The following is a 19,416-nucleotide window of genomic DNA, read 5'->3' on the forward strand; positions in this document are numbered from 1 at the left end:
TCCCCTTCCCACAAATGCATTGCAGTGTTTCAAAAAGCACTGTGCTGTGTAGTTAAATCCAGTGACTTTGAAAAAAAATGTGGCATAACTTTAGTGGTGTACAGAAGTAGGAGACTATACAGTTAAGGCCTTTAGCTCCCTGTTGTGTAGTTAAATGCAATCCTATTTCCTCCTTACAGGAGGCAGTTATGCTAGCTAGTGCAGTAAATGAAGGTTACTTAAAATGCCAAGACAACCCAAGAATATAATACATTTCTTGGTTATGTAGGTTAGGTTGCTGGTTTGCCTCTGAGAAATCTTGGCTGAGCAAAACTATGCTGCCTCTTAAGCTAGATGTATTAGTCTTAAGGTAAACTTTGTTGGCTGGTATGGGTTGGAGTGGTTGTTATGCCAACCAACTTACTTTTTTTGGTTTGCCTACTCATGACTTTTCCACCAGTTTCCTCTTGGGTAATCTTTCATTGCAGTTAATTTGAGTAAGAAGCGTTTCCTGTCTCCTTTGAGAAGGTAGAGAAAGTGGCAGCGCGGGAGGGTTGTCTTGAATTCCTGGCTCCTGGGTATGTGCAGTTTGCTCCTTTTCAAACTCAAATGTGATTGTGGTGTTTACTTCTTCTGTCATATAGCTGGATAGGAGTAACAATGTGGATTATTCCTATGATTCACTTTTGTGTTTATTTTTCAAAGATCTGTATTACTTCCCCTTTTCCTTCAGTTAGTCATTACAGATGACTGACTGGAAGATAAGGGTACAGCCCAGATAAACTTAAATTCTTTTAATTTCCATTGATTTAAAGGAGAGATTTGCAGTGTACTCTTTTGCAGGCTTATTCGGAAGTAAATCCTACTATTTTCAATGGTGCTTCCTCCTAGATAAGAGTGTACTGGATTGCAACCTTAAGCATATGTGTTGAAATAAAGGACACAGAAAAGTGCTTTATGTTGGCTGAATTGTGCACTTTGTGTTCTGTTGCACTAATGTCTTGCTGTTGCACTCATGTTTGCTTGTGGGTTTCCCATGGCCATCTGGTTGGCCACTGTGTGAACAGAGTGCTGGACTAGATGGACCTTTGGTTTGATTCAGCAGGGCTCTTCTTATGTTCTTATGTACCCCTTCATGCTTCTGTTCTGGTAAAATACCCATTAGTTATTTCTAAAGTGGAAAGGATGGTGAAGCTCCAGGACATTTAACTGGACTGAGATGGATGCAATCGTGGGTGTTTTCACAGTGAAATGTAGAGGAAATGCCAACAGTTGGAATAAAATTCACGGCGTAATTTTTTAATACTGCAATGCAAATGAGTGTAGCCTTTTCTTTTCTTTTTTTTTTTACAGAGGTTGTACTCCTTGTGTATCGGATCATCTAGTTCTGAAACTGGTGCTAAATTATAAGTAGATCTGTGCTTACTTGAGTGGCTTTAGCATGCTCCCAAGTGGCTGACCTCCTTGCTTTATCATGGTTGATTTTGGCTGGGGGGGGGGGTTGCTTGTGTTTTGCACTGCCCACTTTCCTGAGTGGTGAGAAGCTCTGAGAGGACCGGGGTTATTTTGGGGGTGGGTCGGGGATGACTGTACACTGGAAACTTATAGCATCTTTGTTGTATTTGCTATTTTTACTAATAGAATATATTAGAAGCAAGCCAGCATACTTTCTGCAAACGTCGAGAAAGCATCCCCACCCGCCCCCAGTTCCAGGTAACTAAAGCTTAGAAACTTCCATCTCGATTTCAAACTGCAGACTGCTTTTTCTGCTTTCTCTCTGCTTCCATTCATACTAGGCCATCTTATGAGTAACTGCACATAGCAAGCCAGATGCAAAATAGACTTGCTTGATCACCTTTGATGCCACACAGAACGGACAAAGGGGGGAAAAGCAAGGGCACCCAGGTAGATAAAAATCAAAGGTTTTGTTTATTTAAAAAATGAACAAACCAGATTTTTAAAAATAAAACATTATTATTATTATTATTATTATTATTATTATTATTATTTAAAAAATGTATCTTAGGGTGACCATATGAAAAAGGAGGACAGGGCTCCTGTATCTTTAACGGTTGCATAGAAAAGGGAATTTCAGCAGGTGTCATTTGTATATATGGAGAACCTGGTGAAATTCCCTCTTCATCACAACAGTTAAAACTGCAGGAGCTATGCTAGAGTGACCAGATTTGAAAGAGGGCAGGGAACCTGCAGCTTTAACTGTTGTGATGAAGAGGAAATTTCACCAGGTTCTCCATATACAAATGACACCTGCAGACATTCCCTTTTCTATGCAACTGTTAAAGATACAGGAGCCCTGTCCCCCTTTTCATATGGTCACCCTATTACTGTAACTAGTACATTTTTCTTAAATAATAATTAGGTGAATATTAAATAATTTGAATCTAATAATGTTAGGCATACAGTTAATTTCAAGCCACCAATGCCTCTACTGGATACATTGAGTTAAAGGAGACTTTTCTATGTAAATAAAGAACGAAACTGATTATTTATCAAATATTAATATTTACACTCTGCCTCTCATGGGCACTTTTATTTTTACCCAATGAAAATAAACTTCTCTACTCTGCCCGGTAACTATGAGAACTTACTTGGTTATTTCATTTGTGTTTGATGCCTTATTTTTGTGAGGCCGGGGCTGGACTAAGGCAGGATGCAGCAGAAAAGAGTAATGCTAGAAGGAAGGAAATATCAAAGTTGTCCAATGCATAGGTTCCTATTTTCCCATAGTTCACAATTTTTCATGGCTGCTAGTCTTAACACAAATCCTATATGGGAATATTTAAAGACATTCCTTCTATAGGTTATGTACACCTTTGATGGTGCGAAGGAGTGGATTCTTTTTTAAGTCATTCGCAGCTCCTTCTGCCCCTTTCCCCACAAATATTGTGGTGGGGAGGGGGAGGCTGTGGTGGTGCTATTGCCTGCTGCTCTCCTCCCACAGGCCAGCCCCCTTTCCCCCTCCATCAAAAAGCAAATCCCAAAAGCCAATGCACCCCCCTCCGGTGCTGACTTTTCCCAGGAGTAAGCGCCATTGAAGATGATGTGGTTTACTTCAGACCAGATATGTATCAGCACATTTTTATCTAGATGAGGCTAGGAAATGAAAAGGACAAAAGAGAGAATTGGGGAGGCTTAAGAATACATTCCACACACTTAATTTTTCAAGGGGTGGGGGAGGGAAAGGGGAATCAGCATTGTCTTCACTCTTCAGTTTACTGGCCAAGGCAGAAAGAGGGAGAAGGAGAGAAGCTGATGGAGGGGGGCAGCTGAAGGCTGATGGTGCTTCACAAGCAGCCTTCCTCACCCAGCACATGGAGTAATGTGAGATGTGTTTGGTATTCACAGATTCATACCTCCACTGTGCACATTAGCAAATACTGTTAAAAAAGAAAAGCCCGATCAGGGAGCTGTCTATGGGCTCATCTACACCAGGCAGGATATTCTGCTATGGAAGTGGTATGAAAGTGGTAAATAAAAGGCAGGAGCCACACTACTGCTTTATAGCGGTATTGAAGTGCAGTGACAACTGTTGGGGCCCATTGACACATACCATATGCCACTTTCATACCGCTATATCCTCCTTGATGTGGCTCCTGCCTTTTATATATCACTTGCATAGTGCAATATCCTGCTTGGTGTAGATAAGCCCTATATGTGCTCAGTGTCCCATGGTGGCTGTGAATCAGCGCTGCGTCAGTTATATGATGCAGTCGCAGATTCGCAGCCACCGTGAGGCTTTTCCGCGAAGCTGAGCGTTAAAAAGTCAGAGACTTACCCAGACTTTTTTGGTGGGGGCAAGGTCACCTTGGCTATTCTGCCATCTGACTTCGCTCCATGGTCGATCCAGGGGTCGTTTCAGGAGGATGGAAGCCAGGACGGGGGATTACCAAACTGTACAGTTTAGGGGGGACGTGGCGCCAATGTGACACCGTCAAGGCAGCCCCCTTGTTCCCATCTCCTGAAGACAGCCATGCAGGATGCTTCCTCCTACCAGCACCACTCCCCACCAAGCCCACCAGCCTGCTGAAACAACTCCTCCAACCCCCAACCCCTACTGCAAGTTTATCACAGTCTTGAATCCAAAAATGCAGGGAAGTAAAAAAAAATCAGGCGCAAAAGGACTGCGGCAAGAAAACCAGGGATTGAAACAGATTGGCGATGGCATCCATCATGTGTTGTTCCTGTGAGTGAGGCTCAGTGGCGCCGCATTAAATTCCCCATGTCACTTAGCCCCTGGTTGTAAGAATGAAAAAAAAATGGTGAAGAAATTACTCAATGTAGTTGTAACTTAACATGGTTTGTACAATAGTTTAGGAAATATATGAAGACACAGCAATGGGAAATTTGAATGAGATCACTGATTTGACTTTGCCCTTTTTTTCTTGCTGATATAAATAATTGATTTCAAGCCACCTGGGGGCTGTCAATTCACAGTGAAAGCCCCGCAGTGGCTGGGGATCTGCACTGTGTCAGTTATATGATGCAGCCGCAGCTTCACACATACCACAGGGTTTCCCCGTGAAGCTGAGCATTGAAAAAGTCAGGGAATTACCCCGGCTTTTTCAATGGGAGTGACGTCAGTCAGTACTGCTCTTCCACCATCTGATGTCACTCTGGGGCCAATCTTGGGTCAACCCAGGGGCAGTGCCTGGTGGAAGGAGACTGATGATTGGTCGCCTTCCACCAGAAAGAGGGCGGGGGCTGCTCTGGCACTTGGGTGGCTGCTGGAAACCCCACACTTCCTCCTTGGTGTCGAGATTACCTGATGCCACCATAGGGTTTTGGAGTAAGGTGGCGCCAGCCTGGCACTATTAAAAAGGCAGCCCCCTGGAGTGCAATTGCAGAGTAACTTTGCCTACCCAAGGCAAATTGTTACAAAAGTGCAGGATTTAAAGGCAGGATTTAAGGCTGTCCTAAAACACGTGCCTTGTTACATTTTCCTGGAAATATTGCTTCTCTTTCAAAGTGCTGCAATACGCCCATGGCAAATGCAATGTTTGTGGCCTACTATATACACTTATGGAATGGTTTTCAAAATAGATATTTGCAGTGACTGCGTAATTTAGATGAGACCTATGTATTGTCAACTCACAATTGCAGTAGATGTCTATGCAGATTGATCAAATCAATTTGCCTTTGAGTGTTTAGGCAACCATTGTATCGCTTGAGCATAGTACAGCATGATGTTGTTTTTGGGCAATGAACAGGAAACATCTGGTGGTCATTTCTTAAAGTTCTGAGACTTCTTTGGCTAGTTCCTGTACCATGTTATCACTTCTGTTCTGTCCCCTGGTGATGTCTGAGGTAATCCATACGTCTCTCTCTCTCTTTCATTCCAGCAGTCTTTAATAGCCTCTCCCACTAATCAGTTTATAGTGCAACAAGCATCTCCTGCTTGAGCAATTCATCTGTTCAAGGAAGCATTTCTGCTGCAAGGACACCACATTTTCTATGCTCTCAAATAGCAATTATGATTTGGAGCACTGTCTAGAATGTTGTTGATTTGGAGCACTGTCTAGACAGGGCCGGCCCTACTCTTAGGCTGAATGAAGCTGTTGCCTCAGATAGCAAATGCTGAGTGCTGTGGAGGGGACAGCGGCAGCAATCCCCTGGTGGTTCCCTTCTGCTGGAGGATAGAGCTGTGTGTTCCACGCAGGCTGCTCTGCACCCTCTAAGACAGCCTTCTTCCCTCGATGGCAGTGGAGGATGTTGTCTCATCACCAGCTTCTGTAGGTGGAATGAGGAGAGGTGTCACCTTGTTCTTCATCTCAGGCAGTAAAGTGCATTGGGCCGGCCCTGCATTATAAAAGAAACTCTGAAAATATATTCCCAGTTTCTAATTCAATGCTAACTGAGAACTCTGTGGAGTGCAGAGATGCTGTACTTTGCCAGCAATCTCACCCAGAGACAATTTTCACAAGATATAGATCTCATTTTCATGTTAGCTTTTTTTGATTTGGTAAAACTGAATCAAAAGGCAACATTGTATTATTTCTGTGTGGCATGTATTCCAGTCTGATGTGCCTCCTCTGGCAGGAGCTGGGATGGTTCATGCCAAGGCATTCAATTTCCTATACAGTAGCTCTTGATTATACAAGCTCCTGCCCTAGTAAATTAGTGGGTCTTTTAATATGCCCCAGGACTCTTTTATCCTCCCTGAAAGCAAAGATTTATCCTGAAGTGGGCACATACCCTATTTCTTCGATTCTAAGACGCACTTTTCCCCCCATATAAACATCTCTAAAAATGGGGTGCGTCTTAGAATCGGGAGTGTCTATGTTTTTTTTCCTGTTGGTGGTACTGAAATTAGTGTGCGTCTTACAATCGATGGTGTCTTACAATCGAAGAAATATGGTACTAGATCTTGCCACATGAGGACAGATGCAATTGAAATACTCACCTCAAGAGAAGAAAGCACTGGATTCTCATCTCAGAGTGCTTTTTGCTGTATTAAAAAACAACATGAGAATTGGATCTTGACAAAAATACTGCTTGGCATGTGAGATCTTAATGATTACAAACATATATAGTGTATAAAAAGCAAAGAATGCTGTGGAAGTTAAAAGACTGTATTTAATCTGGGTGAATTGAAGGGAAATTTTATGATCAAGAGAAGAGATGGAATTAAGTGGGAGGAAAATTCTACACATACTTAGATTTTTCAATTTCTACAGGAAAGCTCACTGTGTGTGTGTGTGTGTGTGTGTATGTGTATGTATTCAAGAGGAATGTATTTTGTTTTTAGTGGAAGCTGCAGTTTCCCGCTGTGTCTATGTGTAAATGCATCAAACCTGGTCCAACTGTGTGTAATGCTCAAATTTTGCTGACAAGTCCTCTCAGCAAAAGGGTCCCTGCAGATGATCTTTCAACTTGAAAAACAACTACTACCCTGAAATGACTTCCTAGCCCTTAGAGCTGCAGAACTGGCACTTTTCAGTGGACATTTGGGTTTATTATGAATATGTATGTGGGGGAGGGAGTAGAATGGGGTCACAGGCTCCACCCACTCCCTCGCACAGCCGCATATTCATTTGGCAGGTCTCAAGCCCATGCTTTGCTCTGCTTCCATTGGTTCCTGATCACACGGAAAGAACCTGCCACTATTGTCTAATTCCCTACACACACTATTTTTACTCCCCAATGTCCTCTGAGAAGACCGATAGGCTTGAAAGCCTGTGAGCAGAGGCAGGGGATTTCAATAATGGGAGCTGGGGGCAGGTGCTCAGAGAAATTGCAAAAAACCCAAGAGTTACATCTCAGACTCTACAGGCCTCAGTGAGCATGTTAAATGTTAAAGTTCATGACAGTACAATTAGAAAAAGACTGAACAAGTATGGTTTGCCAGGAGAAAGACTCTTCTCTCTAAAAAGAACATGGCAGCATGGCTTAGGTTTGCAAAGTTGCATCTGAACAAACCACAAGACTTCTGGAACAATGTCCTTTGGACAGACGAGACTAAAGTGGAGATGTTTGGCCATAATGCACAGCGCCACGTTTGGCGAAAACCAAACGTAGCATATCAGCACAAACACCTCATACCAACTGTCAAGCATGGTGGTGGAGGGATGATGATTTGGGCTTGTTTTGCAGCCACAGGACCTGGGAACCTTGCAGTCATTGAGTTGACGATGAACTCCTCTGTATACCAAAGTATTCTAGAGTCAAATGTGAGGCCATCTGTCTGACAGCTAAAGCTTGGATGAAACTGGGTCATGCAACAGGACAATGATCCCAAGCACACCAGCAAATCTACAACAGAATGGCTGAAAAAGAAAAGAATCAAGGTGTTGCAATGGCCCAGTCAAAGTCCAGACCTCAACCCGATTGAAATGCTGTGGCGGGACCTTAAGAGAGCTGTGCATAAACAAATGCCTTCAAACCTCAGTGAACTGAAGCTGTAAAGAAGAGTGGACCAAAATTCCTCCACAACGATGTGAGAGACTGATAAAGTCATACAGAAAACGATTACTTCAAGTTATTGCTGCTAAAGGTGGTTCTACAAGCTATTGAATCATAAGGTGTACTTACTTTTTCACACATGGCTTCTCCATTTTGGCTTTATTTCTGTTAAATAAATCATGACACGATGTAATATGTCATGTGTTGTTCTTCATCTGAGGTTGTATTTACCTAATTTTTAGACCTGCTAAGGAACAGATGATTGTTATTATGTCCTGATATGTAAAATCATACAATTCCAAGAGGGTGTACTTTCTCTTTCACACGAATATATATATATATATATATATATATATATATATATATATTTAGTGTAATTTTGTTCATTTTATTGTATTGGTTTTTTTCCTGTGAGCCATCCAGAGAACTCCCATTATAAATTAAATTTATGTATAAATGAATAAGTAATGACAAATTATAATTACTAATAAGTATTAGTAATTGCATGCACGTTTATATGTTTATAGGATAAAATTTCCTTTTTCCTGGCCCAGAATTGAGTGATCTTTTCTTGAACCCCTATCCAACCTGCCTCTCAATATTTGGAAACCAATGATTCCACAAAATATTCATCCACCCCTGTGGACTACCATTGCCATACTCTTCTCTGCTACTCTTGTAGCTTTTTTTCTGGTTAGTTTTTTGATCTTTCACATAATTTGTATGAAGAAGGTGTTTCCTATTTGCCTGTTTACATATGGGGCATGATTTCTAAACACCATTGAATTTCTTTTCTTTTATGGGATCTCTCCTCACTTTTTGTTTCCTTACTTTTAGCTACTTTTAGAAACATCTTGCATATTTTTATTTTCTAATATCTGAAGGCCACCATGGAAGCATTATGTTCTATTGTTTAGGGGTGGGGAGGTAGCTTACTAAAAGCAAAATGCACACTATTAATAGAACATCAAAGTTTGCAGATTCCAGTGCCCTTATAGGCATATGATTTCAACACGTCAGTGTCCCTGGATTGGATCCAAGACTTGCCTTCTGAAAGACAAAGTGCTACACTAGCAGAAGGTCCCTCCACCCAATTTTGGGGCTCCCTCCTTCCATGTCTCAGCTCAATTTATTCAACGGGGTCCTCTGATTCCCTGTGTAGCATTTTCAAGGGGCTGCAGAAGGAAGGAAGAAGCTGGAAAAGTCTGCTTCTGTCAGCCAGAGTCTAGATCCAGCTTAAATCTGGACCCAATCTTGTTTTTTTAAAAAAAGAACAGAAGAGGAATGCTGGATCAGACCAGGGTCCATCTAGTCCAGCATTCCATTCACACAGTGGCCAACCAGCTGTCCATGGGAAACCCACAAGACATGAGAGCAACAGCACCATCCCTTTGAGGTGTGTATGTGTGTATAAACCCCCCAAAACAAATTGAATTGTGTTTAGGGATGGACAAATCTGACAATTTCAGTTTTTCAACTTCTCATTTTTCCAGTCGTTAGTTTGAACTTTGAGAATTTCTCCAGTATGAAGTTTCGTTCATTCTGAACTTAGAGATATATATTTTTAAAGGTCATATGAAAATTCACGAGCATTTTTGTATACATTTTTCCTAATACATGCAATTTCTTTTGTATTAACTGTTGCCAAAGATACACATTTTTTCAAGTAATTGTTCCGAATATAATATTATTTTTCCTAATAGTTTTTGGCTGGAGAAGTGCATGGCAAATTCGGAGAAGTACAACTTTCAAAGGATAACTGATTTTTGTTTCACATAGTTTGGAAGTGCAAATAGGTTGGTTTGCATTAAAATGCAAGCTGAACACATTTCTCCATCATTCCTAATTGTGTTGCATTGTGTTGCACTGCTCGGTTAACACCTTACCCATATCCTGGATGCAATTGAAGTATTTATTTTCAATTTATGTTAATTGAAAGCAGCATGGCAGGAAGTGTTTTGTTCACGCTGGTATGAAACAAGTTGTATGGTCAGGCATTCTTAGGCCTGGTGGGGAACACCTTAGTTAGAGCTAGAATTATTGTTTTGTCAAGAGAAACATTATTACCGTGAGAGGTGGCCAGCTTTTTAATCAGTCAGCGTAAGGTATCAATTACCTCAGCAATGAAAGATTTTAAAAAGCTAACCAGTCGGAAGCCCAGTCCTACATGTGTTAACTCGAACATTCAGTGGGACTTGTCCCTTGTAACTATGCCCAGGTTTGCAGCTTTTAATTGGAGGAAAACACAAGCTTTACTGATCTCTTCTTCTGCAAAGAGTCTGAGATTTCCCTGCTTTCCATTGCTCTTGTTTGAGAAGGTAGTAAGAAAAGACAAGGTGATGGAGGATTGCAGGAATGTATCTCTGCAGGGCAGAGGATATATTATTTTCTTTTCTAACAGAATAAATGATCTTGCCTTTGGGGAAAAATTACGAAGGGAAACTCTGAAATAAATGACTAATGAAGGCTAATTCAAGACTGGCAAGGTTTATTGACATTTCTTTTTCAACGGAGATTCACCCACTGGCCAGGTGTAAAATAGTGGCTCAAGAAGACAGACATACAATTGCAGAAAAAGGTGCTTTTGAGATGAGCACATGCTCAGCCAAGAATTTGTTTTCAGTACCAAAACACAAAACTCATACACAAATCTACTCATATTTTCCTTCAAATATTTTTTTTAAAAAATTCAAAAATCTAATTTAGAAAGCGAAAAATGCTTTTTGCTGTCACTATTGTTAAACCATCAGGAGTCAGAAGTCTGCAAATCATCCTGAAATCTACCAGTAGGTTTCAGTCTACCTTCTGCCCATCCCTGTCCTAATTTATAATAATGAGAAAGAAGTGTTGTTTTTCATTAGTCAACTTCAAATGAATTGCTATGTCTTGCTTACTCAATCATAATGAATAATAACAATACTTGGCATATATATTAGGGCTGTGCTCCGCTCTGTTTTGGGTCGTAGAAGTGGGAGAAGAGCAACCCGATCCGCCTCTGCCAAAGGTGGTTCTGAATCAGGTTGGGGGGGGGAGCGGATTAACACGAAGTGGTTTGTTGAGTTGCGGAGCACCTCACATCATTGCGGAGCTCCGATCGCCATTTTGGACGTTTTTTCCCATAGGATTGTATTGGGCAAAGAAATGCCTATAACTTCTTTGTTTTTAAGGCTAGAAACAATCCTTGGCTCACTAACTTGTGCCCGCAGAGCTGTCTGTCTGCTGCTTTTGCTCTCCTCCTCTGTGCCTGCCTCAGAGGGCCGGTTTGTGCGTGTCTTGCTTTGACTCAGGGCATTAATCCTTCCTCGTCATGTATGTGCTGCTGCCATGATCAATGAATCATCTGCAATGATGTAGGCTCATCATCTTCATTACTGTTATTGTTATTATTACAATTATTGGCTGGGCATACCCTGGAGTGTGTGAACTGTGACAGAGCCTGAAAGGATCGTCTATTCAATGGCATCTCTGTTTGAGGTGTGAGCATCTTGAAAAACCAACACGTTATTGTGATGGAAGTCTGAGTTAATCAGTCCTTCCCCAGGGTCTCTTCCCCTCTTGCTCCCACCCAAAGAACCAGTACTTCCTTGGAATAAAACACACCAACACCCAAAGTAACCAAAATAAAAGGTTTATTTTTAAAAAGACAGCTATTAGATAGGCACTTGGTCAGTAGTAGATATAAACAAGTACATAGAACAGAACATAAGAGGGAATGGGGGTAGGGAATGGATAAAACAAATACAAGTCAGGCAAAACCACCCATAAATCCATTCATACAAGAACCGACAGTCAGTCCATTAAATTTCCCTTTCCCTGGTCAAACCGACCAACTTGCCTTTAGAGAAACCAGCTCACAGCCAAAGTACGGCTTCCTAACGCTCTCCCAGTCCCCTAACCGGGCAACCGTAGACATCCATAGCCTCGGGGCTAAAGACGAACCCCCAGCTTAATCCTATCAGCTTTTATCTATTTGTCTCCTAATGAGGGAGTCAGTTCTTTCTTCTCACACAAAGCCCAATTAGCCTAGGCAGGAGATAACCTCCAGGTGTGAAGCCTCAGCCTGACCTCAGTAAGTTTAACTCCCACTTTCCCACATACCAAAAGCTGGGTCCTGGCGCCGGTTTACCCCATAAACATATCAAGTTAATCTTTCCTCTATCTATCACCACTATGGTTTACTGCCTAACAGGAAAACAAGGTTTAGTACCTGAAAAAAAACACAAATTACTTCGGGAACAACTATATTTTAGGACCTAATACATTTTATAACTTTCCCAGTCCTTCACAGTTATAGCACTTTGAAATGAGTGGATGGCATGAAAAAAAATACGTTTTTAGAAAGTATTGAGACACAAGCATGGCAACGCAAGGTCTGAGTTGTTTCTCACATGACCAGCTATGTGCTGTATGCTCACCCTGTTTAATATTGGTTAACCTGAGAGGAAGATTCTGATTTAGGTTTAACTTTAAAAATTCCCCCAAAATCAGGGGATGATCCGATTTCCTTCAAAGTGGCCATGCCTAAGGTCCTACGTGGAAGCTATCCTGATGCCCAGTTACCTGTGTGTAGCTGACCAAATAACAGAGATAACTGCATTTCTGTAAATGGGGGGGGGGAATATTCCTAAAAATCAGGGCATGATCTGATTTCCTTCAAAATTGGCATGAATAAGGATCTATTTAGAAGCTATCATGGTGCCCAGTTACATGTCTGTATCTTGAGAAATGACGGAGATGAATACAGTTTTGTAAACTGGGGGAATGGTTGAGGGTTAAAACATTAAAAATCGCTAAAAATCAGGGCATGATCTGATATCCTTCAAAGTGGCCATGCCTAAGGATCTATGTGGAAGCTATCCTGGTGCCCAGTTCCATTTGTGTAGCTTAAAAAATAACGGAGATCATTGCATTTCTATAAATGGGGTGAAAATGTTTAAATATTCCCCCAAAATCAGGGAATAATCTGATTTCCTTCAAAACTGGCATGACTAAGGATCTATTTAGAAGCTATCATGGTGCCCATTTTGATGTTTCTAACTTGAAAACTAAAAAAGTTATAGGCATTTAACCTTTGCAGTGCAAGTCGGGGGGGGGGGGAAAGCGGAGCTCTGATCTAGATCCAAAGCGGAGCGGAGGCAGATTGACGTGAAGTGGAGTGGACCCTGCGTGCACAGCCCTAATATATATGGGGCTTTAGAGCAGGTTCAGGGAGATTCTAGCCTTATGTGATCTACTTTGTCTTTTAACAGAATGCTGGAGTTCACCAATTGGAACCAGGTGGAAAACAGTGTCTCACATGAGTGGATGTACACTTAAAATTAAGGACAGGGTGTCTCCGAGCACAATCTCAGCCCAATAAGTTTTAGTTTTATGAATAATTTCACCAGATCTGAACTCAGTCCTTTCACACAGAAATCCACTCTTGGTTCCCTGCATCCCAAGCTTTAGATGTTTTGTTGTTGCTATTGTAAAACAGTTGGGAGCTGGAAACCCTTCGTGATCAAGTGAAAATCCCACAAAGTCCTCCCAAATAGATTCCAATCTACTTTCTGCCTGTCCCTGCTGTAGGGAGTTCAAAGCACTTTCTGTATATTTTCCAGCATTCCTTAACAGCAACCCTGGTCAATATTATAATTTTTATATTGCTTGTAAAGGCTAAGAGGGAGCCACTTATCCTGTGAGGGCCACTTATCAAATGTGAGATTTGGTGAGACTTGAACTGGCAATTTTCAGATTCAATAGCTCACACCTGTGCAGCAGCCTGTCTCTACCCATGGTTTATTCAAAAACAAGTGCCAATGAACTGTAGACTGCTTACTCCAAACCGAGTGACCCAGGATTGTAACCTTAGCTCCTACACTTTACCAGCAGTTGGTAGGATGTTTCATGGCATCAAAAGGATGCTGCACAACTTTAGCCAAGCTGACCAATTAATTGGAGCATAGATGTTAGCTGGCTATGATATTTAAATTGTCCAGTTGACATCAGCATCAAACATCAGTCAGTCAGTTGATATCAGCTGATGAACAGATAGAATTTACTCTACATGTAGAATATTGTTAGTTTTCTCTTGGACCACCAAAAGTTCCCCTAGAGTCAGAATGACAGTCCTGAAAAGATGTAAGTTCTTAAAAGATATTTCCCCCTCCCCAATTGTGGTACTGTTCTGGCTTTCATTGAATCTCACACTATTCAGCTTAATAGAGATCACATTAGTCTATTTCTGTTCCATGCAAATTTCACATGTATTAGTTCATAAGTCCATCTGTCCCATCTCCACAACAATCTGTGAATAAAAAATTATGCATAAATGTTTTCAGCATTCTTCAACATATTTTTTCCACAAATTAGGCATTTGTGTATGCATTTTACCCTAAAATACACATTTGGTATACATTTTATCTTAAAACATGCATTTTATACATGTTATCTGTATTTTGGTATGTTGTTTTTTTAAATGGAGAACCGTATTGCAAAATTTGGAGAAGTGCAAAAATGAAAGATAATTCTGTTCTGATCTATATATTCATCAGGGAAGTCTGAATCAGGTTGATTCACTTGAAAATGCAGAACAAATGAATTCCTCAAGCAGCCCTAGGTCTCTTTCAACCCATACAGCTATTTCTCCCTTTTTATTTTTCTTTTCATAGGCAGTAATATTTGCTATGGTTGTCAGGTTGGTTAATAGCATTTTAGTATTCAAGCTAGATCAACCAAATAATAATTATGTGCCTGCAGTTACCTGACAATGAAATTAATACTTTCTAAACAAGATAAAGTGGTTGTTTGTCTGTTTTACATCAAGCCAAGAAAGCCTATTGCTTTTTCATTCTCGAAAATTGCTACATTTATGTACTGTGCATGTTTCTCCACAGCAAGATTATTCTCTGGAAATAAAATGGATCCGGAATTTTATAATGGCTTCAGCTGTGAGCCACTATGAGAGGAACATATTTTCAGAGTGCCCAGTAGGTCATATTGTGTCCCAAGAATACCTTATAGAGGATCTGAAATTCTGAAAATCTAATCACTTCCATAATTGCCTAAATATGGATTGGGAAGCTTTATTTTAATCCTTGACTTCTAATTTTTCTCTCTCTCACCCATGCGCTTTGCAGCTGTGTGTCAACTCAGAACAGCGTATGTACATTTTTAAGCTGGAAGGTTAGAATCTTGAAGTACTTGTGCTTGCATATAATATTATCATATTCTAATACCTATTTGACTCTACCCATATGTCACTTCCTGGTTCATACTGGGAAACTGTTTTTAAATGTCCCCAGGGATGGAAGAGATGTTCATAGACATCTGTGGAGGAAGTAAAGAATGCAGTGTAAATGAGACTGGGAACATATATTCATTGCTTTTATACAGTGTAGTGTAGTGGACTGCAGTGTAGTACACTATTAATATTGCAGGCTCCAGGTGGGGCTACTTAAATTGCCCTATCACAACTTCTGATGGGAAACACAGGCAAAGTCTCAGGATGTTGGAAAAAAAGGATATGGTTTTATTCCTTGAAGTAGCCCATAGAATCATAGAATAGTAGAGTTGGAGGGGGCCTATAAGGCCATCGAGTCCAACTCCCAGCTCAATCCAGTGCATTTTGGCCCTATACCATTTATTTTCAGCCTTCTTCAGAGGATAAATCAAAAGAAAAAAGGGACAGTTAAACACACAAGCACAAATTTTAAACAAAAGTTTAAATAAACATTCAAGTATAACATCCTATTTATTTACCCACACTAATGATGCCTGCACATACTTACTAGGATTTTTTTTAAAAAAATGACTGCAAAGATCCACAATGAATCCTGCGACTTGTGACATGTTTAATTGCTCTGAAACGTTTGTGCTGTATCCATATTTGTGCTGACTAGACTCAAGATCTTTCGTTTTTGAACATGCACTGCATTATTAGGGAGTGTCTGTTTTGTTTTGTTTTCAAAAAGAGGCAGAAAATCGAGTTCTTCATTAAGGCCCCTAGAGGTCAGAGTTTCCACATCTCCTCCCAGGCCAAGTCAAGGACTTAATTATATGGAGAAGCCTCAAGCTCCGTTGTCTTGCATGCAGATTGCTTACATGTATGAAATGTTTAAAAATGGAAATAAATAAATACAGAACACACTAAGGAAGACCTAAGTTAGAGGAGGAACTCCTGTCTTTGATGCTGACTTCCTCCCCTGTCCCCAGAACCACAGGGTCCGGTAATGCACACATGCCAGGGATATACTGCAAAGTTTGGTTGTGAGGCTCCTCATGTTTTATAGAAATACATTGTTTTCTAGCAATGGGCTTTTTTGTAGGGATGTCAGACGAATGTGTTTGAAGGGGGTGCTTGACAGGTTTCCACTGGTTTGGCCCCCTAGACTTTGGTCCATTTTCTGCCATGGAACCCAACTTGGTCTGCAGAGAGTGAGGACAGTTCACGGTTTCCCTCAATTTTGCATAGATTTTTTTTAAAAAAACACACACCCATAATTGCGCAAATTTGAATCATGGATTTTAAAAGTTTGTGTAATTTGCACAAACTGTGGCTGCAAATTATGCAAATTGTGGTTGCAAATTATGCAAATTCAAGCTGTGATTTGCATAAATCCCTATTTGTGCAATTTAGAAGTCGCCAACCCAAAAATATGGAAAAGCTCACAGAATTTGGGGAAATAGCTGCTGCTCAAACTGCGAATGCAGATCATGTCTGGCAAGCTGTGGAACCGAAGGGTCTTGGTTGGGACCAGGATTTTTCACCCCAGGCCTAATCTACACCAAGCGGGATATTGCACTATGAAAGCGGTATATGGTATGTGTCAGTGGGCCCCAACAGTTATCAGTGCACTTCAATACCGCTATAAAGCAGGAGGTGGCAGTTTTAGCTCCACCAGATGGGAGAGGAGGGAAGAGGATATGTGCCCCATTTGAATTTTGCATAAGTGATGTCTGCACTGTGGCATCGTTGCATGTGCTTTGTGATGCATGGTATGTGTGCTGGAGGTTGCCGTTACCATTGCGAGTTCATTGGCTCCCTTTCTGTGTGGGCAGTATGTGGGTGGAAGCCCCGAGGTGGCTCCGCGGTGGTGCTGGGTCGATTATGCAAGGCTTTACAGAAGGAAACAACAGGGACTTATCCCAACTTTTCCCCCCAGAGTGACGTGGGTATGGTGCATCTGTCGTCTAGACTCACTCTGGAGTCATGGCGGAGGTGCGGCCAGGCAGACTGCGACCCCTAATTGATCGCTGTCCCTGATTGGTGGGCTTTGGCGGTGTTTCTGTTCTGTCTGTGTCTCATGGATTGTCAGACATCTTTTGTTCCATCATCTCCTCATTGATGGAACTCTCATTGAATTTTTTAAAAAGATGTATGTAGATTTTATTCCTGTTTGCAAATGCACATTTGTGCACACTCACTCAAATTTGCCCCAAAAGTTAAAACACACACAAAACAAAACAGTCCACAAGTCCACAGAGCCACACAACTTGGAAAAAGCTAGTCTGCTGTGGAATCCGTGGGTCAGATTCATAGAAAACAACTCCTTTGAATCCAATGTGGATTTCTCCGACATCCCTAGCTGTGGGCCTAACTTCTGCCATTTTCTGTGTTGTGATTTCCCCATGTTCTCTCAAGCTGGGTGGCCACTCCACTGGCACAGTGTCGGCCTCTCTCTACCCCCAGCGTAATTGGTGTATAGGACTGCTTGGTTAGAAATACTTTTGCTGGGCGTTTTGGTTTGTGAAATGTAATTATGCATTTTCTTTTCCAGCCTCCACATCAATTTCAATACTGTGCATGGCAGCTGATGGCAAAGCTTTTGTAAGTATGCAACATTAATATTAATTTGAAAAACCTTGAAATTATCCATTTGGGGGAAACCCTGTGCCCTGCCTTAGTCTTAGGGTTAGCCGCTGCCATCCCACTACAGAAAAAGGGTGGGGTTTTGCTTATCGCAGGGGCAACCTGCTGCTGTATAGACAGCCCCTATGTTTCTTTGCATATAGAAAGCCAATGCCTCATGGAGAATGCTTGGCCGGAACCCTTCTCTTTACATGTTACCTATCCATGTGCAAAGACTTTGTGACATGGGCAAGAATCAAAACCTGTGATCTCTCTCACCCCTGTCCTGAAATGGTTGTGTAGCAGGCTGTCAGTTTATTTGCAATCTTGAAAGGAGAAGTGGCTTGAGGAGTTCTGCATAACCACCTCTTCAGTTGAATGTCGCGGGTGATGTTTGTCCCCACAAGGACGTCTTGAGACCTCTTGTCTCATAGAAACGATGGTTAGAAATCTGAAATTCACACGCTACATTTCATTGACACTGACCATGCGATGTGACTCATGCTTTTAAGGGAATTAGATGCCTTGCTCCATTATCCTTCTGAACTAATTTCATGCTGGAACTGGAAGGCCATCTAAATCAAATGTTCTAATAGAGACAAGCCAAATTAGGAGCTTCACTCCTGGCATGTGCTTTCTCAAGTCCATTTGGAAAAGGTCCTAAGGACTGAACACTATACATGTTGTCTCTGTGTGTGAGTGTTTCTGCCTCCCCTCCCCTCCCTTCCCCTGCCCTCCCAATGTTTATTTAATGCACTGCAATGAAAGGTTGTGTGGAGTTATGTGGTTCAGGGTTCTAGCAACATCATTCCACTCCTCCCTTCTAGTTTTTCCTTTCTCCCTACCCTAATAGTCAGTGAGCATTCTGGTTTACTAGAGACTTACAGTCTACTAGCTCTGTGGTTTACATTTATTTATTTATTAAATATTTATACTGCCCAACTGCCTAGGCTCTCTGGGCAGTTTACAACTAAAACCATAATATAACAGTCCAATGTACTTGGGTCTCATAGCAACTACAGCCGGACACACGCGAGAGCACCCTGCTGTGCCTTCTTTCTGGCAGTGAGGGAAGTGAAGTCATCTTCCTTCTCTGGTTCCATTGCAGTGTGGTAGCAATGTGGCTGAGTTTCTTCTAGTGATGAAAGGTTTATGATATCTAGACCCTGGGAAGGATTTGTTGGAACCCTTGCAGACCTGCTGTGAGAAATTTGCTACCCACGTTGAGGGTAAAATCACTTGCATTCATTTTGACTTAGGGCCTTCCTAGACGAAGCCTTAGCGCGCTTTGTGGGCCGGTTTCCCTGCTGTGCGTCCAGATGACGCACAGGGGAATCTGGCGCCAGGCTGCGCTGAAGCCTCCCCTAATGCGCCATAAGCAAAGTCGCTTATGGCGCGCCTTTTTCGCAGGCCCGGCCTCAGGCTGGAGCTGCGAAACGTCTAGCTACTTCCGTGGCTTTTTGCGGCTACTTGCTTACTCGCGAGTAGCCGCAGAAAGCCGTGGACTGGCCACAGCATTGAGCGCTGTGCCCATCGGCCGGGGGAGATCCCAAGGGGGGAGAGGGGCAGGGGGAAGGCCGGACCCACCAGGAGAGAGGGGGGGAAGCCGGACATCGACGATGGCAAGGGAGGGGGCAAAGATCGGGGATGGGGCTGCCGAGGGAGGGTGGGAGAAGATCGGGGATGGG

At 41.9% G+C, this 19,416-nt stretch overlaps 1 protein-coding gene across 1 annotated transcript in view; it reads left to right on the plus strand.

The window, feature by feature from the left end:
- The first annotated feature begins 516 nt into the window (after nucleotides 1-516).
- Nucleotides 517-19,416, plus strand: part of IPCEF1 (interaction protein for cytohesin exchange factors 1) — a 59,369-nt gene continuing 40,469 nt past the window's right edge. Inside the window, exons 1-2 of the mRNA XM_063124525.1 lie at nucleotides 517-557; nucleotides 17,658-17,707. Coding sequence (XP_062980595.1) covers nucleotides 17,684-17,707 — 24 coding nt within the window. The 5' untranslated portion in view covers nucleotides 517-557; nucleotides 17,658-17,683. The remainder of the gene's footprint in view (nucleotides 558-17,657; nucleotides 17,708-19,416) is intronic.

The sequence above is a fragment of the Elgaria multicarinata genome, chromosome 4, assembly GCF_023053635.1.
Source record: "Elgaria multicarinata webbii isolate HBS135686 ecotype San Diego chromosome 4, rElgMul1.1.pri, whole genome shotgun sequence".
Lineage (NCBI taxonomy): Eukaryota > Metazoa > Chordata > Lepidosauria > Squamata > Anguidae > Elgaria > Elgaria multicarinata.